Here is a 25,340-nt window from a genome sequence, read left to right as displayed (position 1 = left end):
TTGTTGGCAATTTTGTTTCTGTTTATCATGGCTTAGGAAACTTTGTAGACAGTGACTTACTCTCTACTGAATATTCAAGGTTGTTGTTGATTCAACCGAAAAGTCATAAGTAAGTTTAAAAAGGTTTGTTTAGTGGCAAATTAGGTTATTGGAGGGTTAAAGTGGATTGATATTTATTCTATGAACAAAAAAATGCTTAAATTGATGTTTTAGAAAAACAAAGGACACTTGAGCGTTGGAACTGCTCAAGCGATTATCCAACACACAAGCGCCTTAGACACTTGAGTAGTGGTTAAATGTGCTCGAGTGGTCGTCCAAAATCTGCCAAGCGAGCGGAAGCTTTGGTAATGGTTGGCTACTGCATTTGAGATTTATAGTTCTTGATGTCCGATTTTGTAATACATCCAACATGATCAGTTCAAATGATTCTAATGCAAGGTCTAAACCTAATTTTCACTTTAGATCCTATCATATGTTGTGCTTAAGTTTATTTTTAATCAATTATTATCGACATTTTTTTATGATATTGATGATGATGATGATAATTTTGTTTAGTAGCCCCATTTGGAATGAGAAAGTTGAACCATCTAAGTAAATATATATATATATATATATATTGAGTAATAATTATTAACATAATATTTAAGATTATGTTGCAATTTTTTTATAATGGAGATATAAAAGGGTGGTTAAAATGAAATGTTGACTTCAAATGGAAAGTATTCAATTTTAAGATAATAATTTTAAGAATAAAATTTAAAATAACTACAATCTTAAAATTATTAAGGATAAAAATATCAGTTTTTACAGATATATCAGTATTGAATTTTACAAATTTATTATTATATATTTGAAAATATTAGTGAAAATTATGACAAAAATTTAGATGACAAATAAATGGATCAAAAATCATAAAAATATTGAAAAAAAAAACTTTAAAAAAATGATAGATAAAAATAATAATATACATATTAAAGTTATTTTGACAAAAAAAAAAAATTTGATATTATGTGGGATATAATATGTAATATTTGATAATAATATCTTGTGTGTTTATAAGAAATATAAATTTGTGAAATATATACGTAATATTAAGCATTTGATTTCATTAAATATCGTGTCAATAATTTATACATATTGTCTTGTAATGGTTTCTTTTACTATTAAAATTAAGATCAATGTGGTTTCATGAGAATAGTGGATTGAAAAAATATCGATAATAATCATAACAAGGCAAAATAAAAGAAGCAACACAATACATATATTAAAATTATTTAATCAAATTTAAATATATGAATAATATAGTTTGTAGTATTTCATAATAATATATAGAATTAAAAAATACATTTAATACTAAAATGGTAATTTATCTACTTTATGACATATGTATAATTATTTTTCTATTTTAAAATATTTATAATTATATTTATAAATTTATATATGCCTTTTATATTTAACTTATGATTTTTAAAAGCAACCAACAATATTGGTCTTTGAATATTAAATATTTTTCATTTTTCTTTCTTACTGTTTTTTTCTTCTTCTTTATTTCTTTTTCTAATTTTTTTTTTTTTCTAGAATTTTATTAGACAAAGATGATTATTTTATTAAATGCCATTGTAGATAACTAAAAAAAAAAAAAAAAGTGATAAAACAAAAAAAAAAAAGATATGATTAAGGGAAAGAAATAAGCAAGAAAATATAATTTTGATAATAATTAATATAAATAGATATTTAAAGAATAAAAATAATTCCTAAATAAAATAATAAGCTTTAGATTTAAAAATATTAAGGAAAAAAATATATGTTTGACAATTAAAAAATAAATAATAATTTTTTATTTTTAAAAACAAAAATAACTTATTTTTTGAAAACATTTTTTTATTATTTTTCAATTGTCTCATGATAATTAATTTTAAAAATAATGTTATAAATATGATGACCTATTAAAAATAAAATATTACATGCAAAAAGCTATATTTAAAAAACAATTAAAATATAGAAAAGAGGTTCCAAATATTTCAAGTTTATGAGAATAATTTTGAAAAAGTTAGTTTTCAAAATCGTTTTTTAAAAACACTTCTCAAAATGCCAAACAAATATGAAAAATATATTCCTTTTATTGGGAAAAAATATTTTCTCAATTTTTGTATACCTATCTCATGAGTTAAATTTATTTCATAAAAAAAAATGTTGAAAGTATTTATATTTAATCCAATATATATGTGGTACCGACAATTATAAAGTCACGTGATGGAATAGCGAATGCACGTTTCTACCAACAGGTCTCCGGACATGGACAACATTAAAAGATACCATGTCGCACACCAAATCCCACACCCACCAATCACAGCCCTCCCAACTTTCTCCCCAGCCTTCACTGTCTACCTCTTTCCAGGAGCCTCCACAGCCGTCCGATCACCATCAGCAGCAGGGAGTTCGATGATCGGAGGGCGGGGAGGAGTAGTGGGTGGGTGGAGATGGGGGCTGTGGGCCGTTGATCTGGTGGGCTTGCTGGTGGTGGCGGTGATGGTGGAGGAGACCGTGGAGCTGAAGCTAAGCCACCATCTCCATGGGGTTGTGGAGAGAGTGAATGAGAGAAATGGGCCTTTTGTTGGGCTTTTAATGACTTATCCCACTGAAGAAATTGCTCTTCAAGTCTCTGGTTTCTTTGTTCCTAGCTCTGATTTTCCTCTGGTTCAACTTGCTGGTATGCTTCTCTACCTCTGTCTCTCTCTCTCTCTCTCTCTCTCTCTCTTCCCATGGTTCTTCCTGTTTGATTCAATTGGATGGTTGAAGTTTGGGGATATGGGGTTTATGGGCTTGGGCCCATAATTTGAGTGGCCCAAACTAAGCCCATGACTTGTGGAGAGTTTGGGTGGCTCACTTGCATGGGTATTAACTCAATAAGGGTTTTTGGATATGTTCTAAAGTAATTTTAATGAAAGAGCTTTTAACTTCAAACTGGGCACTTAATAGAAAAGTAATACTAAGATTGTTTCTTTAAAATCGTGATTTTAGCTTTATCTTTAGCTTTAAATTTTATTCCCAACAAGGGAGGAGTTGTTAGTAGCATTTGGGCTTGGACCAACTTAGGCCCATAATATGCGTTGCCCAAAATTGGGCCCATAAGCTGTGGCAACTAGAGTCATTCTAGTTGGGATGTGTCTCTTCCATAGTGGGTGACGATGGGACTGACTAGAATAGCGTTTGTATAGATGGGGTAGAGCTTGGGCTTTTATGGGTTGGGCTCAGCCCAAACGTGGCCCATGCTTTGTGGAGCCCCAAGTGTTCCATCTTTGATTGAATGGACTAAGAATGCCACGTGTATAAACGTTGTAGGGGCAGTTTTGGGTCCAAATGGACTGTTTAATGGCAGCGTCTGGGCCTGGAATGGGCTGAAATTGGCCCAAATTAGGCAAATGATTTGAGTAGCCCAAACTAGGCCCATAATTGATTTTAGCTTATGCTTAAAGTTATTTAGATTTAATAAAACTTTTACTTTTTTGAAAATTATGGCTTCGGTTTTGGTTTCAGCTTTTAGTTAAAGGAAAAAACAAAAGCATTCCAAATCGCGCCTAGAAATGTTGTAGATAGAGAAATGGGCTAATTCTAAAGAGATGTAGTTGGACTTGGACAGTCTGACGTAGCCCAAAAGTGTTCTTAGTTTGGGTATCCTGAACTAGGCCCGTATCTTGGGCCCTGGGTTCCTAATTTGGATTCTCTAGGCCAATTTAGACCCATAACTAGGGCACCCGAAGCTTTCATTGTTAGTCACTTTATTTGGGTCTCCGACTCTCGGTAGCTTAAATTCGGCCCATAGTTGGGTAGGTTCATAACTTCCTCAATTAGGCCAGCCTCTTTGTAAACGGAGAAATGGGCTATTTTTTAGGGCGGGCCTAATGGATTGGGCTATGCTAGCCCAGAATAGGTCTTGGCGTTGTGTTCCTAGATTGAGTCTCATTGTATTAAAATTTTAATTTAAATGCAATTTGAAATTATTAGTACCTAATATCTTATGTAAAAAATGATTCAATTATTTGTCTCAACAATTTGATATTTCTCTTATGCAACCATTTGATTGTAATTACCCTTCTTAACCCTAATATGATTTGAATTTTGGTGTATTGGATGCTTAGGGAGGAGATTCAACATTGGAAAGATTAAGGGTGTAGATGTAATTTATGTGATGTCCGGGGAGCAAACGGTAAGATCATATATTTCCTTTTTTTTTCTCTATTTTAATATAATTAATTACTTAATTGGTTTTTTATACATTTTTAAATTGTATAATGTGTTAATACATGACTTCAAAATTGATATGAAGCATTTTGGGTGTTTGCTTTTATATATGATTTTTGTTACATGATTCCTTAATTTCTAATGGAAAATGGAAAATTTTATTAAAATTATTTTCGTAATTAGTAAATGAATTTTGTGAAAAATAAGATTACTTGAAATAAGAATCTTGAGGATCATTCGAATATTAAGAAGAATCAAGAAGCCATCAAAAGATTTAAAGAAAATTTGGTTAAAGAAGTCTTTTCAAAATTCCCTAAATACATTTTGGCATAGGCCTATGATAAAAAATTTAGAGAAAAGGATATTCACACTAAGGCAAGCCCAATTCAGATAAATCAAGAATTATTAAAATATTGCGAAAGTGAAATTCAAGAACTTTTTAGTAAGAAAATCTATGGAGATGTTATAAATTTAATGTTAAAAAACAAGTAGAGTTGGAAAGAAGAACACCTAGGCTTGTAATTAATTACAAATCTCTTAATGACACATTAAGATGGATTATTCTATTCCTAAATCTTCTCCAAAGGTTAGTTAAATCTTAGATGTTCTCGTAAGTTTGATATAAAAATTAGGATTTTGGCAAATCCAAATTGCTTAAAAGGATCATTATAAGATAGCTTTCACCATACCTTTTGGACCTTATAAATGGAATGTCATGCCCTTCAAATTTAAGAATGCACCCTTAGAATTCTAAAATATAATGAATAAGATCTTTAATTTTTCTTTTATATATATATAGAAATTCTCATTGTTTATATTGATGATGTTTTAGTATTTGTTTCATCCATATAAAAACATGAGAAACATCTTAATAAGTTTATCCAGATTGTCAAGGAAAATGATTTAAGTTTATTAGCCTCTAAGATCAACCTTTTCTAGACTAAGATTAGATTTTTAGGTTTTCATATTTATCAAGGATTTATAACTTCTATTTAGATAACAATTCAATTTATTGATAAGTTTCCTGATGAGATTAAGGATAAGAAGCAATTACAACATTTCTTAGGAAGCCTTAATTATGTTATAGAATTTTTCATGGACATAAGTCATATTTGTGCAACATTAAGATAAAGTTAAGACCTTGTCATGCCTTAGATAATCTTAAAGCCTTTAAGATTGTTAAAGCAGATGCTTCAAAAATAGGTTATGGTGGAATTCTTAAGCAAAATGATGGTGATAAGGAAAGATTAGAATAGTTCACCTCAGGGATTTGGAACAAAGCCTAACTCAATTATAACACTATCAAAAAAGAAATTTTAAACATTGTGCATCTAAAAATTTCAAGATAATCTTTTCAATAAAAAGTTTTTAGTTTATGTTGACTACAAATCAACACAATTAATTCCACAAAAAGATATTAAAAATATAGCTTATAAGCATAGTCTCACCAATGGACAAGAAATTCTAAGTATTTTTATTTTTATTTTTAGATGGAATATATTAAAGGAGAAAACAACCTCATTCATAATTTCCTAACTCATGAATTTTCATAGGATTCATGAAATCATAGCACCTGAAAGTGCAACTTAGACCTCTAAATTAATCAACCCAATCTTCTAAGAGATGTTAGAGCTATTTAAAGCATTCTAAGGAATCATCTAACAATTCAAGTATCAGAAAACTCCCTTGGAGTATTAAGGCAAAACTAGAAGAAGAAGTAAAAACACTGCTTTTTGCTAATATTTTTCTCCTTGTGGTCCTATTCATACCATTCAACTTTCCAATAAGTTCTTAACACTTTATCATGACCCTTCAAACCATCCTAAGATCCTAAAGACCACTAATTTCCCAACCATTTAAGAGTCTTAGATCTTTAAATAGGTTGCTTAGTCCTCTTCCTCTCGAGAAAGTTGCATCAAGTTCTACTTCATGTTTAAGAAAACAAGTTGTGGAATTTGCAAACCCTATATCAATTTCTTTAAAATCTCACTTATGGCTAAATAAAAAATGGAAAATAATAAAATTAAAAGTCTCATTCATTAAGTTGATTGCTTTACTTGAAATATGTGGAGGATTTTGAAAGATTTAGAATTAATTTATCATATTTGGAATCGATTTTCCAATTAGAGTAAAACTTCAATAAAAGAATATTCAATAAATTAATAACCTTATTTAAATAATAAAACCTTCTAGTCCCATACCAAACAATATTAAGAATGCGTTTGGTAGTGATTTTAGGAAGTATTTTTATCTTTCTAACACTTGAAAATTTTTATCTTTCAAGTATTAAAAATACTAGAAACACTTCCTAAAATAACCACCAAACGCATTCTAAAAGTCCGTTTGACAATGATTTTAGAAAGTGTTTTGTAACATTTTTAATATTTAAATTTTTTATCATTCAAGTATTTGAAAGACTAGAAACGTTTTCTAGAATCACTATCAAATGCACTCTAAGTATTGCTCCAAGAATCACTTCATTCTTTAAATTTTTTAAAATGATCTTTAAAATTTTACTAAACACCTAATTTTTTATTAAAAGTATTTTTTTGAAAATGACTCTCAAGTAGACCCATGATAAGTTTGATGAAGCAAGATGTATTGCTAATATTATTCTCCTAAGGTTTTTTTTTTTTTTTTTTGGTCCATAATTGAGTAATGCATATCAAACTCACATTAATAAACCCTATGCCCTAAACCCTAAACTCCAATGACACCAATATTGTAAAACTTTCCTTGTATAATAAATGAAATCCGGTCAGATGATAATACCTAATTCATCATCATTTTTCTCACATAAATTATCGTATACTTTTGTTGTGACTTTGCCTTTTTATGGTACCTTCAGCTAAATGCAGGTATAACCGTGCAACTTCTTATTGACACATTTGATGTTGTGGGAATCGTTCATTATGGGATTGCTGGAAGCACTAATGATTCCTTGCTCATTGGTGATGTTAGTGTCCCCAAATATGTTGCCCAAACAAGTTCCTGGAAATGGAAGGTATTAGCTTAAATTAACTTCACTTAAAACAAAAAATGATTAACCATCAAGAATTGTTTTGAAGTACATGCAAGCGTATTTCATTTTTCCAACTTTTTATTATTCTATCGATTAGGGTTTAAGGTTCGGCATTTTTCAAACAAGTAATGAAAATTATGAACAGAGCCATGACTAGAAGCTATAGTCACACCACATTTGGTGACGTTTAAGTCACGGTTTTAGAGAACCATGACTATAAGTTTTAACTACAATTTTACCTTTTTTAGTCACAGTTATAAAACATGACTAAAAGTGATATTTCTTATAGTGGGAAACTTTGACTAGCTTAAATACCAAAAACAACCTAAGAAATTGCAGGCACATTCCTTTATTATTAGAATTTTTGGATTTCATCACTCTCTACTATTATATCAACTATTAGTAATGGTTTGAGCCACAAGCATATCCATTTTTCCAATGTTTGAATTTCATAGATCTTTATTATTGTAATAGTTAGGATTATAATTTAGGGTCTAGAGTTTATTTATGATATTTTAAAAAAATAACTAATCATTAAGACTGGTTTTGAACTATATATAGACATACTTCCCTTTTTGTTTAAATTTATATTTTGGATTGAGGGACAATTTTTCAAAAAATGTTTCATTACTTTTTTGTACTAATATTGATTTGGGGTTCATGGTTTTGAGATATTTTTTTTTAAAAAAAAAATGATGAGGAAAAAACTAAGTTTACTAACTCTATAACTATCAAATTTTGCTTCTTATTTAAGGCATATGATAAAATCTAAATCATTGAATGAGGGTACAAACAATGAACCAAGGCACCAAATAACGAGACCATGTAACAATGTGACCAAGTATATTATAGTGCAATTTGATTGATTATGCTTTTCGGTATGGTAGCTGGATCCAAATGATAAACCATTGGAACTGGTTTTAAACTGCAGGCATATTTTCTTTTTTCAATGTTTGGATTTCATCTCTCTTGGTCATTGCATGCATGGGGTCTAACTTTCTTCTAACAGGTTCTTGGAAGTGAAAGAGTCAAAGCCTCAACCATTAGAACTAGTTTTGAACTGTGGACATATTTCTCTTTCCCCATTCTTGGATTTCATCTCTTTTATATTGGATTGGGTTTTGGGTTTACAGTTGGGTTTAAGGTTGACATTTTTCCAACTGAATACTGATGTTTGGTCACGCATAGAAATTCAAATCCAAGAAAGGAGAATTACCGGAATTGAAATTTGGGGACTACAACTTACCGATCAAGGGAGAAAACCTTTTGGCAGAAATAGAGTTTACGCAGGTGCAGTTATACTCCACCGGCCGGCCAATGCAAGAGCTCTTCTGGCTTGAAACCGATCCAAAATGGTTCAACCTGGCCACTCAACTTCAGGTTCACCATCTTCTTCAACTCTTCAAACTTTCGCTTGATAATTTGAACTACCATTTATGGTGAATTCAAGCCTGTTTCCAAGTGAATTCACCGGTATTTTCCATTTCCCAGGAAGTGGATTTGCAGCAGTGCTTAAACGAGACATATTGCCTACCGGAAAAACCAAAAGTTGCATACGGATTGAGAGGTTCTTCTGCAGATATATTCGTCGATAATGCAGCATACAATGAATTCCTTTTCAAGACCTTAAACATCTCGACTGTGGATGAGGAGAGTGCTGCTGTAGTAATGGTAAAACAAGTGTTATATTTGGGAAGTATTTTCAAAATCAATTTTCGAGAATAGTTTTTTAAAATTATTTTAACAAAATTCTATTTGGAAACTAAAATGTTTTTAATCTATTTTTCATACTCTTAAATATGTTTTCAAAATGACTTTTATATATTTAGTGCTTTATTTTTAATCATTCTTTATATTTATATTTTTTTTTTTTTTGAACAGTCATTAGAATGAAAATAACAAAAAAACAACTAAGCCTCTTTGACAACCATTTTAAAAAACAAATATATGTTCTTCAAAACAAAAAGATAGGAAAATATGTTTGACAACTAAAAAAATAAGAAACGGTTTTCTATTCTTAAAATAGAAATATAATATTTTCATAAAACATATTTTATTTGTTTTCAATTGTTTCCATTTATTTTCTTATGACTTTTTGTTTTAAAAAATAATTATATAAATATAGAAAATGACATTTAAAGCATATTTAAAAATATGGAAAATAGAGTAAAAACATTTCAAGATTCCAAAGAGACTTTTGTTCTATAAAATACCATAGAATAATTTTCAAAAATTGTTTTTTAAAACTGTTTTTGAAAACATTTCTCAAATAAGGCCTAAAAGATGCTCTCTTAAACCACTATGCTTTTTATTTTTGGTTCTTAAACATGTTTCTTGAATATTTGTTTTAAAAAACAGTTACCAAACAAACTTAGGTTTCTTTATTAGCTTCAGCTCTATAACCTTTGGAATGGTTGATATCATGTGCAGGCGTCTATGTCCAATGGAGTGCCTAGTGTTGTTTTTCGAGGCATATCGGACACAGCGGGGGATGGAGGAACACTATCATCTTCAATCTTTTCTTTGGCAGCTACAAATGCAGTTAGGGTTGCGGTTGAGTTTATTGGTTTGCTGGGTAGGGAGGGCAAAGTTCATGATCAATGAGCCTTGATTGCTACATGTATGGTAGAACTGAGATTTTCTTTCCTCGGAAAATGTACTATATTAGAATTATTCTTTTTTTTTTTTTAGGAATAAGGGTAAATTAGTTTCTATTTCTTTGATCAGATGTATTTAAACTTTAACGATGTTGTACCTATTTTTTAAGAGTGTTGATGATAACCCTATATTTTCTTTTCTTCCTTTTTCTTTGTTTTTGGGTTTCACCTGATATCGGAGTACAATTGAATGTTATGAAATTTCTTATCTATAATGTTATTCAAGAGAGTTTAATCTCATACACTACTTTCGTAGATCCAACTATATTCCACTATTATACTTGTTTAAATGTCTGCTTTATGTAAATAAGATGCAAAAAAAGTGATTTCTAAAAGTGAGTTTCATTATTCATGTGAGAGCAACATCACCATATTTTGAATGATTGTCAAACAACATGAAAATTGATGATTTATCTTGATTTATGGAAAAACATTATGGAACCACTCTATTTCCAACCTATTAATTACTGCATATAATGCAAACACAACTACCAGAGCTAAGGTACTATTTGAATATTGTTTTTTTTAAATAGTTTTCGAACTCAAGAAACATGGTTGACAATTTTTTGAGAATTTATTTTGACAATACATTATTTTTAAAAAATAAATTTTAGGTATTTTCAATAATTCTTTTTTTTTTTTTTTAGAATATGAGTAACAATTGAAAATATGGAGAATACTTCAAAAAAATTGTGTTATAGATAGTACTTTCATGGAGAACGAGTCGACATAACTATTTCTCATATTTGAGTTCCCAAATAAAATTTTATTCTTAAAACAAATTGAAAACTATTTTTTAAGAAATGTTCAATATAAAACTATTTTTTAAGAATTGTTTTCGAAAATATTCACAAACATGCATTTATTTTTTTTAAGTTAGTTTTTAATTTTTAAGTTATAAATAATTTTAAAGAGAGAGGTTGGAAATGCTTATACAAATTAATTAATTTTGTAATTAAGAAATAAGTGAGGAGGAACTAGAAATGCTCATGGCCAACAAGAGTTTATTCTTCAACGTGTATAGGTCTTACTTAATCATACATCACCCTAATCGGTGAGATAGAATTCAAGAAATGCGATAATATGTAATCTTCATTCAACTGTAAGCATTGATGTCATGCACACTCGAGAATAGGAATTTTGAGTCAAATTAGGCCTTGAACCAAATAAAATCTACATTGTAGGCGTGTTTGCAAACTATTTTCCAAACTAATCCTCTCCATTTTTTATTTTTAAAATTATTTAGAATTCTCTATTTCAAATTACGGTTTTAGTATGAATTTAGAAATAAGAGTTTTAGTATAAATTCCAAGGGACCTCCCTTCTTGCTTTAAAATACTATTCAACCACTCTTCAACCATTCCTTAATTTCTTCAACTCCAACTTTTAATTCACTTTCTGCCATTTTCCTGTCATCTGGTCTCACCAACCTTGAATTCCATAGCTTTTCAACTTTCTCTCCAAGTTGAAGCTTCAAACCAAGCTCTTCGGTTTTTGGAAAGTCGCAATGGGGAGGTTGTTTCTTGTTGAATCTGATCAAACTCCTAAAGCCAGTTTCTTCTTTGTCACATATGCCAAGCTCTCATGGCCTTATCCCCAGAATTCTCTCAAAGTAACCTCTGCTTCTCTAGTCATTTTATTGACTAAAAATTTCTGAGAAAGAATGCCTTTGCGTCTAAAATCTTTAGATTCTTAAGGGTTTTCGGGCTTTATTTCTTAGGAATTATTCAAGAACATTACCATGAATTCATAACTAATACTATTTATTTCTATTTCTTGTATTTTTTTTTTTGAGGTGGGTTGCCTTTTGAAACATGGCATCACATAGTTTCTTGTTACTTTGAAAGAATATTAGTTCTTTAATCAGATTGAGAGTAGTTTTCTGTTTCTGATTTTAAATTTCCAAGAACCAAACATAGCCTTAATATTATGTGTCGACTCAAGAATCCAAGCGTAGATCTCATCTTCAGTATTGGGATGGAACATAGCAACGGAATGCAAACACACTTCCTGATGCAATAGCGAATCAGCAGAGCCAAGGCCCAGGCCAAGGTGTTAAGATCAGAGTTCAAAGTATTGGCCGAGTCGTATCCGCCTCGACACTTACTGCAACGAGTCCGATACCAAGTACAATCCTATGCACTAACTCAGCACTAAATCGGTAGGACTCAGTTGGCTCGACTCAAATTCCGAGTTAACTTGATTGAATTGGTTAAATTACAAAAGTTTTTCTAATTCAAATCGGTGATTTTTTTTTTCCCTTTCAAATTAGAACATAAAGATCATAAAATTTTCCAAAAAAATCAAAGGAAGAAAAAACATTGAAATTTAACCAAGCCGTGACTTCCTTTTAAGTCTAGAAGAGGAGAGATCAGACAAATGAGGGCTCACTTACCTCACCACAATCGATGGAGCAGGGAGTTTTGGGGCTGATGGATGGTTACTCATTAGCGTCGATTTCAATGGATTAAGCATTGGATACCTTTTTTCGTTGACAACGACCATTCGAGGAGAGCTTCTATCGTGGGTTTGCAAACTTGCAGTAAGGTGGACATGGGACAGTGAAAACCATATTTGGGAAAGTAAAGTAAAACTGGAATGTTATGATTTGTATGCACCATGAGATTTAACGAGAATAACTTGGATGACATTTGAATATTTTTAATTTATTATATAATCTAAATTTTTTGTCTTACAACATTCCAAATTAAAGTAGAAAATCAATAATTATTTAAAAATATATAGTTTTAAAAGAATCATAATTATAAAAACAACATTTTAATAATATGTTTATATTAGAGAATCAATAATTATTTTTATATGTTATAAAGATTACATTTATACTTGAATTATTTTTAATTTATTATATCATATAAATTTTTTATCTTATAATATTGTAAATTTTAATTATATTAGGAAATCAATGAATGCTTTTATAACTATTTAAATGATGTTAGTTATGAGATTATTTTATTTTATTTTATTACCTTATTTACTTGTACCTATTTTTTTAATAATTTACATAATATTTTTATAATTTTTAAAACTTCCTAATTATCATATTTTGTGTATCGTCTGATACCAAGCCGATACATCGAGATCAATGTGCCTCAAGATCGTCCGAGTCAATGACCGATACCACGAGTTTGAACCATGTTTAAGATGGACAAAAACTATGATCCCCACTTTATGGAGAAGGAAAAGAATTGAAGTAGAAAAGGAATACAAAATTTATAGGGACGGATCAATTAGAAGAAAAATAGCATCCTGAAGTGTTTCTGCATTGAGTAGTTGTGTTCCATCCCAAAACAGAAGATGAACCCTGCTCATAAGATTAAAAAAGAAAATACTGAGGCATTTGTATTTATTATTTTATTATTGCACTAATTTTGAACAACTTACAACTTAAGTAGAACACTTTGTGAGTGTCTAGTAAACCAAACCTTAATAATTTAATTTAGATTATAATTTAAAAGAAAATTGAGAAGTTAGGTAAGGGAATTTTTGGAATTTTTTAAAATTGGACGAATAATAAGAGACACATGATAGAGTAAAATAACTCATACTTCAAGATAGAAATATAAAGAATGAGAAAACATAAGATGTTTCAAGATCTAATAGTTTAATTTATTTATGTCATAATATATTTTTTTTTTTCGTATTATAGAATGTTATCAATTAGTTCTCATCTATGGAGGTAGTCATGATTGACTGAACCCCATTAAAACTTTATTTGCTTTTATGTGTGAATTGTTTTATTTTTATATTTGTTTTGTTAATTTGTTTATATTGATGTTTCTCCTATCTACAACTAGGCTATCACCTTTCCTCCCAAGATGCATTTGTTACCTCTAGTGATCAATAAGCAACATGATTGTAGAAATGGTGGTAATAATGTGATGAGAGCTTACAATTTTGAGTAGTGGCCTTCCCTATCCGTAATGATATAGCCAATGGGCAACCCAAGACATCGATTTTTTAACCAAGTAGGCAGAAAAATAGGAAAGTTATGTTTGGTTCCCAAAAAGTACTAAGAAAATAAAACAACTTTTAAGAAAAATGATTTTCTTATGATTAATTTCATTATGGAAAACACGAAAAAAAAAATCATATATAATTTAAATTAATTAGAGATTTATGAATTTTTAAATTATTTAATCTTTATATAACAAAGGAAAATAAGTGAAATAAGTTTTAAAAAGTATATAAAAACAATTTATTGACTTTAAATCTATTTTTAATTTCCCTTCACTTTTTGTTTCCTTATGCTTTTGCTCACTATTTTCTTTCCTACTCATTTTCCCTTGAATTTTTCAAAACCAAATACAATCGAAGTATCTACAATTTTTCCATTAAAAAAAAAATCCACACATCCAATGGTTTTTTTTTTTTTTTTCGTGAGTGTAATTCAATGTTTCCCTGATTTTGAAAGTTTCATAATCATCATTAGCTAGTCAGGAGAAAAAAAATGTTAGCAAAAAATACCAATAAAATCATATTCTTTCATTTAGACTATGTTTGGTTTCCACAAAAATAGCAAGAAAAGAAAAAAAAATCAAGGAAAATGGTTTTCTTAATTTTTTTTTACCATGAAAAATATAAAAGAAAACCAAATATAATTAAAATTCTTTGAAAATTATATATCTTTATATTATTTAATTTTTATATGATGGGGAGAAATAAGTGAATTGAGCACAAAGAATTATATAAAAATAATTTATTGACTTTAAACCTAATTTTTATTTTCCTTTACTTTTTCTTCCTTTCTATTTTTTTTTCTCTATTTTCTTTCCCTTACAGTTTTCCCTCAAATTTTTTAGGAACCAAACATAATCTTATAGTTGCCAAGAACCAAGTCGAGCCTTGAATATTTTTATATACATTTCCATAGTTCTTGAATCAGGCCCGATTCTAAATTGTTACCTAATTCAATGTGCATTTTTCAAAAGACAATCCACCTCAAAAACAATAGAAGAAACAAAAGTAAATAACATTAACTATGCATTCTTGGTAATGTTCTGGAATAATTCCAAGAAATACAGCCTGAAAATCTTTCAACAATCTTAAAATTTTAGATAGTAAAATGTGTAGAGAAGCAGAGGTTGTTACTCACAATGTGATCTTGACATATTCAACTGCAATAGAAAATGGCTTCATGAGTATGATCGAATTCAGCAAGAACATGAAGGTACTATCCATAGTACAAAAAATTACAACAGTATTCTCCATATTTTTAATTGTTATTCAAAAATACCTTAAATTTATTTTTTTTAAATAACATATTTTCAAAAAAAAAAAAAATGTCTAACATGTTTCTCAGTTTGAAAACTGTTTTCAAAATCAATTTTCACATATGACCTTATCTTGGTTGGTTGTATTCACCTTACATGGAATAGTGAAATTTATTTCATAAAAAAAATGTTAAAAGTATTTATATTTAATCCAATAATTAATAGCTTGAAAAAATAGTCATTTCATAATGTTTTTCCAAAAAATCGAGATTATTATTAAAAAAAAGGGATAATAATCCTTATTTAGTTATATTATAATTACTCTCTTTCTTTTTAGGAATAAGGGTAAATTAAACTTTATTTCCTTTTATTAGACCTATTTAAACTTTAATGGTATTATACCAGTATTTATAATAAGAAACCTTATATTTTCTTTTCTTCCTTTTTCTTTGAATCTTTTTTTGATTTCACATATTCTTCAGATGATCAATTCATTCCATCATCTTCAATTAAGGTTGGGATAAGATCATTGATGGAATAATCACTTGGTTTTTAGATCATTGATTAGATGGATCAAAGATTCAAAGGTTAGTATTCTCTGTTCAATATATCACTATTGTTATTAGGGTTGATAATAATATCTATTCTTGATTTTTTTGGCAAAAATTTTTTGTTTGGAAACCAGGAAAATTCAGCCATGTGAGAGTGGTTAAGCTTTCATGGGGCCTAAAATATTATGTTATTCACATTGTTGAAGTGTTAATAAATTAATGGGATGAGGATAAAGTACTGGCCATTGATGATTATCTTGAAGAATCAAGGTTTTGATATTTTTTTTTTTTAGTCTATGATTTGACCCAACGGCTTAGCGAGACTTTGATCTTTATGTTATGTTTGGTCCTGAAAATTTTGAGAGAAAATGTATCGGAAAGAAATTAATGTTAATAAGCTATTTTTATGTGTTATTTTAAACTCATTTAACTTAATTTTTTTCTTCTATATAAAAATTAAATACTTTAAAAATATATTATTTTTTTATTAATTTAATTTAATTATATTTTTCATCATAACATAAGAAAACATTTTTCTTACCATTTTTTTCTTTCCTTACCTTGTTCTTCTTGAATTGACAAAGCATAACCATGCGAGCTACTTAAAGGAGTATTAGGGTTTGATTGTGAGTGATAATATATTGTACAAGAAGTACCTATTTAGTACTAGTAAAAAATTACTTGAAGTGTGTGGACCCCGCATTTCGGCTCATGCGCTTCCCACTCCATGGTGAGCTCAATTTTTGTTATTTGAAAAATGAATTTTATTGATTAAGAAAAATTGACTTGGAGTCGCCACTTATTTTTGTTTTATTTTTAAAGGGTAATAAAATAAGAAAGAAAACCCTAAGTGCGACTCCTTTATTTTGGGAAAAGATGATCTACGAAAAACCGGATCGGGCCCGGGGGTCAAGTTGCTTATCGGGAAGGTACGGTAAAGACTATAGCACCCCTCTAAGCCCCTAAAGTCGGGTCTCTACTAATAAAATGAAGTTAACATGGCAATCAATAGGAAAATCAATGGATACTCAAATCGATTAGGCGCATATGGGAATCGAAACATGCAATAGAGAATGAGCAGAATAGGAATGGAAGCGTACCTGGGCCACGAACGAATAGTGCGCTATCATAGAAATGGAATTAATACACAATTAAGGAATAATCTCATGCATGTCAGAGAGCAGGATGTATGATAATCCAATCAATCAATCAATCATAAAGTCACCCATGCTGGGCCCCCACCACAGCCCATTTATTTAACATGACTTAATGTCACAGATCCCATTATTCTGGAATTATGAAAAATTCGTTCACGCTTACTAAAACCAAGAGGAGCAGAAGATCGTTTGAAAGCAAGAGCGGAATTAAAACTATTTGGGAGAAAATTTGATTTTTGAAATTTAATTGAAAAATTGGAATCTCGAAGATCACTAGAAAATTGGAGTTTTAGAGTTTATTTGGAGATTAGACTTTTAGAGATTGAATGTGAAAATGAGAATTTTTAGAAATTGAATTTGAAAGAGGTTAGAATTTTGAAAACGATTTGAGGGTTTGGGATCTTAAAGAAAGATTAAGTTGCGAAAATTGGGACTTTGGGAATTGAATTTTGAAAGAAATCAGAATCGTAAGTTATTTGAGAAGTAGAAATTATGAAAGTCGATTTATGAAAATTGGAAATCTCGAAAAATCATTTGAAGGCGGACTTTTTAGAAATGAACAAGTAAAATGGTAGTAAAAATAATGATGATAACAAATGAGTAACTGGGTAAATATGATAATCGGAATATTAGGAATTGAAAATTAAGTTCGGATGTAGGACACTTGGAATTTTAGATAGCTAAATTTAGAAATCGGAATTTTGAAGAATTAGTCTTTAATGATTGAGATTTTTAAGAGAAATAAATAGGTAAATATGGAATAATGTTATTAATTAATCGAAACGATATTTGGACCGATGAATAGTGAATGGTGAGATTTGTGAGATTAAAAATTAAATTGGAAAATCGGATTTTGACGAAAGTGATATTTGAGCGGATGAAAGTGAATAGTGGGATTTTGAAAATTAAGTTTGAAAGTCGGATCTTTGAATAATTGAACTCTAATTATTGAAATTTTTAGAAGAAAGAAATAAGTAAACGTGGAATTTATAATAATGATAACAAAGATGATATTTAAATGAATAAAAGTGAATGGTGGAATTTTTTAGTCTAAAGGTTAAATTTGGAAATCCGGTTTTGAAGAGTTGAATTTTAATGATTTAAATAAATAAATAAACAAATATGGAATACTGATACTTATTAACAAAAATAATGTTTAAACGAATAAAAAAAATGTGGAATTTTTCTAATTGAAAATTTGAATTAAGGCGTTGGATTTTTAAATGATTAGACTTTGAATAAATAGGTAGGTATGAGATTATAATACTAATTAACGAGAATAATATTTAGGCGAGTAAAGATGGGTAGTAGAATTTTTGGGATTGAAATTTTAATTCAGAAATTGGATTTTTGAAGAATTGGATCCTATATAAATAAATAGATGTGGAACAAGAATCCTAATTAACAAAAATAAAATTTAGACGAATAATGGAATTTCTGGGATTGAAAGTTGAATTGAGACAAGGGGTTTTCGAAATATTGGACTTTGAATAGATATGAAATAATGATTCTAATGGATGAGGATAAAATTTAGATGAATTGTAGAATTTTTAGGATTAAAAAATTAAATTAAGACGTGGGATTTTTGAAGAACTAGGTCTTAAATAAATAGATGAATATGGGATAATAATCCTGATTGATGAAAATAAGATTTAAACGAATTACTGAAAAATTAAATTAAGACAGGGAATTTTTGAAGGATTAGACTTTGAATAACTAAATAAACATGGGATCATAATTCTAATTGATGAAAATAAGGTTTAAAAAAATATTTGAAGAATTAAATTAAAACATAGGATTTTTGAAGGATTAGACTAGATGGATAGATGAATATAGGATAATAATTCCAATTGATGAACGTGAGATTTAAACGAATACCTGAAGAATTAAATTAAGGTGTTGGATTTTTAAAGGATTAGACTTTGAATAAATAATAAATATGGGATAATGATTCGATTTATGAGAATAAGATTTAAACAAGTATTTGAAGAATTAAATTAAAGCATAGGATTTTTGAAGGATTAGACTAGATAGATGGATGAATATAGGATAATAATTCCAATTGATGAACATAAGGTTTAAACGAATATTTGAAGAACTAAATTAAGGCATGGGATTTTCTTGATGAATTAAACTTTGAATAACTAATAAATATAGGATAATGATTCGATTTATGAGAATAAGATTTAAACAAATTATCGAAAAATTAAGTTAAGGCATGGGATTTTCAAAGGATTAGACTTTAAATAAATAGGTAAATAGGGGATGATAATTCTAATGAAAATAAGATTTAAGTGAATTGTGGAATTTTTAGAATTGAAAAATTAAGTTAGGGAGTTAGATCTTTGAGAGATTAGACTTTAAATAAGTAAATGAATATAGGATACTAATTCAAATTAAAGAAAATAACATTTAGACAAATAGTAGAATTTTAGGATTGAAAATTAAATTATGACATTGGATCTTTTTAAAGGATTGGATTTTGGATAAATAAACTAATATAGGATGATAATACTAATTAACGAAAATAATCATTTAAAGCGGAATAAAAAGAATAGTGGAATTTTTAGGGGTTTGAAAATTAAGTTAGGACATCGGATTTCTGAAGGGTTGGATTTTAAATTAGTAAATAAATATGGGATACTAACTCTAATGGATGATGATGAGATTTGAACTAATTATTGAAGAATTAAATTAAGACACATGATTTCTTTGAAAGCTTTAGACTTTAAATAGGTAGATAATATATGGTAATAATTCTTAATTGATGAAAATGGGATTTAAATAGATTATTGAAAGATTATATTAGGATATGGGATTTTTCAAGGATTAGAATTTAACTTTGATGACTAAGATTTTTAAAAGATGATGAATAGATACATACGAAATAATAATAATACTCATTGACAAACACGGTATTTAAATGAACGAAATTGAATAGTGTAAATTCCGAGATTGAAAATTAAATTTGGGATTTTGGATTTTTGAAGAATTAGAATTAGGTTTTAACGAATGAGATTTTTAAAAGGTGATAAATAGATTCATACGAAATAATAATAATAATTAATGATCATAATGTTTAAGCTAGTGAAATTGAATAGTATAAATTTTGAAATAAAAATATAATTAATAATTTGTCTTTAAGTTTGAGCTAACTAAATTTGTGAAGATAAAATAAAAAAAAGAAATGAAAATGCATGAATAAGTTAATAACTTACTAAAATTAAAGATTTAAAACTTGTTAGGACATGAGGTAGCTACATGGGCTCACTTATTATGGACTTGGGCTGGGCTCCAAAAACAAGCCCATATCTGATACTAACATGGGCGGGCTAAAGAAAAAAAAAAAACCATCTTCCTCACCGGCTACCCCCTGTAGCTGCATCAAGTGCTGATTCCTGGAGGCGGCCTGCAGCATCACTGAAGCACCGCATATGATCGACAGGACTGCCAGTAACCTCAGAGAGAGCCAAACACAGCGAAGCAAAGAGAGAAGTGGAGCTCTCAGCGATGGTTACGGAGTCTCTTTCCGCGACCTTCAGAGCTCTAAGAAGCTCAGTTGCTTTCGATTCAGCGCACGGGCAGCAGGATGCTCCGGCGAACCTTGGGACACGTGGACGTGGATCAGAGTCTGATTCTAAGATTGGGGTTTCGGAGATGATCGGTAGGTCCTCCATGGACGCAAAGGAATGAGCAGCGAGCTTGAGGAGATGGGTATGAAAGGTGAAAAGATATGGAGGTGCCCTTGTGCATGGGGCTAGGAGGATACGTCTGCTAAGTGCAATGGGTAGGGCATGAGAAAGGCCTGGAAGCACATGGAGAATGGGTTAATTATTTCCCATACATGGTGCCCACGTCCGCATGAGAAATGAGTAGTGGGTTTGGTTAGGCAGGCATGAATGAGGTTGAAGGTAGAGAGAGAGAGAATGAGTATGGTGGGTGTAAGTAAGCTCAGATTCTAGAAGAAAATAAATAAATTACAAGGATCCACAATATGCATGTTCAGACATCAAAAATGAAAATCCTCATGCATAGAAACTATCATAACATGGCATCAAAAACAAACAAAAAAATAAATAAATGAATGAATCCGGTTTTCAGAATCCATACCTGTGTTATCTCCTTTTTTTTCTGCTCGTTTTTCACGGTATCTCCCCCCTTTGCCCCCCTCTATCTTCATCAGCCTCCCAGAAAAAGAAAAAACCCCTACCCTCTTGGTCCTTCCTTCTCTGTTTTTCCTTCCTCAGCAAGCCATCACCCACCTTCCTGTTCATGCATCAACCAATATGGTTTTTTTCTACCACCAGCATGGCCCCTGCCATGCCCATGCAGCCCCTTTCCCGGGAGAAAAGGGGCCCCCCACAGAAGGGGTCTACAAAGTGATTTTTTAAATGTTTGAAAATAATTTCTAAAATGTGGTCAAACGCCTTCTATATCCAAGCACTAAAATGGCTTGCTTTTAATATTCCCAAATCACTTTCAAATAAGTTTTTATTTAACTCAGTGAGTTTTTAGTAAACAACTTAATAACTTAAAGTAACTTAATAATTTAATTCAAGTTATTAAGTAAATTAAGGGTGTTTGGTAAAATAACTTAATAAAATGATTTAAAGTTAAAAATAACTTTAAGTAATAAGTAAAAATAATAAATTTATTCTTAAGTCTATATCTTCGTTTTTTTTATTTTACCCTCACTTATCCTAGTTATCTTAACAATCTTTTTTGTTACTTCATGACCTCCATTATTACTCGACCTCCTTTGTCATTTATGAGGATAAATATGTTAATTTGATGATTTAAAATGAATTTTATTAAGCAACCTTAATAGTTAAAATAAGAAGTTTTAAGTCAACAACTTAATTATAATTTAACTTAAAGTTAACTTAAGTCATTAAGTAATAAGTATTAAGTTTTACTAAACATCCCCTTAATTTCTTTTTTTTAGTTTCAGCTATGTATTAGAAGTTGAGAATTCTGAATTGACTTCTAAAACCTTAACGACTTTTTATTTTAAACTTAATTATGTGGTTTCTCATAAAAAGCTTATACCTTTAAAAAGAGTTTGATATAAAAGTCTGGAATTTTTACCCCTTGTAAAAGTTCTATTTTAACTCATGCAAGAAGTTATATTATGTTTAATAAAACTTTTATTCTATTAATATTGTCCTTTAAAAATCATAACTTTAACTTCATCTTCAACTTGTGAAGTAAAATATAGAGCAAAAAATGATCCTAAATAGAGTCAAAGTCGAAATTTTAAAGGGGCAAATTTGACATTACAAAAGTTTTTTAGACATAACTAAATTTCAATCATGGCTTAAAATAATAGTAACTCCACTATAAAATATAACTCTAATACAAATAGTAAAGATTTTCCTTAAAAATTTAGTTTCTAAAAAATAAAAATTATTTAAAAAATATATGTATAGAAAATTTGGATAAAAGATTTTTAAAATATAAGTAAGATGGCGTTTTGAAATATTTTATATTTTTATTTTTGAAACATAGAAAATAATAATAAATCTTTTGAATGGATTTGGGCTGCACCAACGAGGATTGGGTTTGGTTCTGGGCCTGATGTTAATCTATGCCCAGCTCTGGCCTTTACTCTATTTAGGCCATCTTTGGGTTCAATGGGCCTTCTATTATTGAGGCCCAACAAACCATTGCTTAACACTTTAGCTTTGTTTGGATCAGAGGAAAAAAAGGGTAGAAAAGAATCATGTACTTTTGTTTGGTTTATCACCAAAAGTATCAAGTAAAATCAAACATAATAAAAATTATTTATAAGAAAAATTATACATTTTGAATAATTTTTAACATTATTTTTTACTAAATATTCAACCCATCTTGTCAGTTAAAACCGTACCATATAATTAGATATGAGATAATTTTTCTTAAATATTAAAGATATACCTATAAAAAAAAAATAATTGATCAGATCATATCATATATACATTTAGATCATATTGCACACTTATTTCTTTCTTTCTTTTTTCTTTTTTACTTTCATCTGACAACCTAATTTTTTTTTTGCATTTTCAATGGTGGAGATCCAACATTTAATAAATGCCGACATTCTGGAAATCAATTTTGAAAAATGAGGTTTTAAAAACAGTTTTTAATTCTATAATATTTTTTTTATAATGCTTGTTAGTTTGAGAACTTTTATTCATAAGTGAAAATAATTAAAATATTTTTAAAATAAGTTCCTAAAAAATTAATTTTTTATTTTACAAAACATATTTTTTTATCTAAAAAAAAATTAAGTTTGTTATAGACCCACCTTTGGTTCAAAAAAATTTAAAGGAAATAAAATAAATGAAAATAAAAATTAATAATTTTATTATTATTATTTTTGACTTATTTTTACTATTTATATAAAGATTAAATAAGTTAAAAATTCATAAATTTTAAACTTATTTTAATCATATTTAATTTTTTAATCAATCATTCTTTTAGTATTTTTTTTTTTTTTTCCCTTAACACTTAAGTCGGGTACTATTATATAATTTTTCATTAAATTTTAAAATTATTAAATAAAAAAATGAGGTGGGGGGAGGAGGGTGAAAAATGGTCCCAATGGAAGAATGGGGAAGAAGACAGTGCCCGTGAAGTATGCCTTGAATGGCGCGGGCGAGGAGACAGCGACAGCTGCCGCAGTCTCTCGTCTCAATCAACTTACACTCTTCCCCACCTCCCAATGCCGTCTTTATTCTTTCTTTCCCCTCTCTCTCTCTCTCTCGCTCTCTCTCTCTCTCTCTCTCTCTCCCTTAACCACCATCTCTCCCATCATTCTATTCATTCATGCCCAGAAGGAAAATATCAAAAATGATATATAACATATATAAATAATACATGTGAGGGCCGCGGACTGAGGACTGAGGAGGAGTGAAAGCACCACAAATCAATCATAGAGTAATAGAGTGCAAAATCATTGGTGTGTTGGGGGGTTTTTGGTGGGTGGGCATCTACTATCTATCTGTTTCCTCTTTTCCTCTTTTTTTTTTTTTCATTTTATTCTTTTTCCTCTTTCCTCATACATTCTCTCTCTCCCCCACCTTTTCCCTCCGTACTCTCGCTTTTATTTCCTCTGACTCACTCTCTGTATTTTTTTCTGAATTTTCAAATATATATATTCTTGACTTGTTTGTTTGTTTTGGTTTTGGGCATTGTTTGATGGCATGTCAAGAATGGTTGATATGCATGTATGCATTAATTATTAACCTCATTGTGGGTGTAGGCCAAGTGGTTTAGGACTTTTTCCTTCTTTTTTTTCTTTATTTTATTTTATTATTGCTTAGAAAATAGGAATTTTCTTACACCCATGTTTGGTTTAGAAAGTTTTGAAGGAAAATGGGAGAAAAGGAAAATCAGGGAAAAAAATAGGGAAAATGGGTTATGAGTTATGACTTGCTAATTTTTAAATATATATATATATATATATATATAAAGAATTCAAAATTTTATAAATTAGTTTTATCTTCATTCATTTATCAATATTTTAAAATATATGTAATATAATTATTTCCTAAAATAATTATTTTACTTACTATGTCAATAATACAAATTAATAAATAGAAATGTAAGTACTTAATTGTAAAGAATGAATCTCCCTTTTAGTTTTATTTTTTCTTTTCACTCTAAGACCTAATTTAAGAATTTTTTTTTCTCTTTGAAAATAAACATTCTTAGAATATTAACCAACAATAAAATAAGAAATTTAAAAATATAATTAAAGCTAAAATACTTACAAATTAAATATAATTAAAATAAAATAAAAAACTTAAAAATTTTAAAATTAAATTATTGACTATTATTATATTTTTCTTTCTTGATATCCATATTTTTAACTAGTGTACTTTAACAACATAATGAAAGTCAGTGTTTTGTTTTTATATTTTTAGCTTTTTAAGTTTTTTTAAAATTTCTTATTTTATTGTTGATGTCAATCAACAAAAATTTTATTCAATTTTATTAAAAAGGAAAAAGAAAATGAAGGGATTTATATAATATAAGATATAAAATTATTATCTTATTACAAATTATTTTATTTTTCATAAGACAATCAAATATGAGAAAAAAAAATATTTCTTTAACATTTTTTTCCTTAATACTTTCCATAAACTAAATATGACCTTAGGTTATATTTGGTTTTTGGAAAGTACTAGGGAAAGAAAAAAAAATACTAACGAAAATTATTTTTCCATGTTTAGTTTTGTTATGGAAAATGTGAAATAAAGTAAAACATAATTAAAATTATTAAGAAATTTATATATTTTTAAATTATTTAATCTTTATATAGAAGAGTTAAATAAATGAAAAATGTTTTAGGCAATATATCAAAATAATTTATGGATTTTATATATATTTTTTTCTTTAATTTTTCATTTCTTTCTACTTTTCCTCTCTATTTTCTTTCTCTTGCATTTTCCTTCAAATTTTTCAAGAGCCGAACATGGCATAAATGTTCAAATATG

The 25,340-nt window shown here is 28.8% G+C and overlaps 1 protein-coding gene across 1 annotated transcript; it reads left to right on the top strand.

The window, feature by feature from the left end:
• Positions 1–2,265: 2,265 nt before the first annotated feature.
• On the top strand, positions 2,266–10,066 carry LOC117933949 (bark storage protein A-like). Its single transcript, XM_034855536.1, has 6 exons — positions 2,266–2,710; positions 4,140–4,207; positions 7,091–7,246; positions 8,453–8,644; positions 8,756–8,935; positions 9,695–10,066. The coding sequence occupies exons 1-6, from the start codon at positions 2,266–2,268 to the stop codon at positions 9,866–9,868; spliced, it is 1,215 nt and encodes a 404-aa protein (XP_034711427.1). The 3' UTR covers positions 9,869–10,066.
• The last annotated feature ends 15,274 nt before the right edge of the window (positions 10,067–25,340 follow it).

Source organism: Vitis riparia, chromosome 16 (genome assembly GCF_004353265.1).
Source record: "Vitis riparia cultivar Riparia Gloire de Montpellier isolate 1030 chromosome 16, EGFV_Vit.rip_1.0, whole genome shotgun sequence".
In the NCBI taxonomy this organism is placed as follows: Eukaryota; Viridiplantae; Streptophyta; class Magnoliopsida; order Vitales; family Vitaceae; genus Vitis; species Vitis riparia.
Note: the sequence above shows the minus strand (reverse complement) of the source record. Positions and strands in the feature narration are given on the sequence as shown.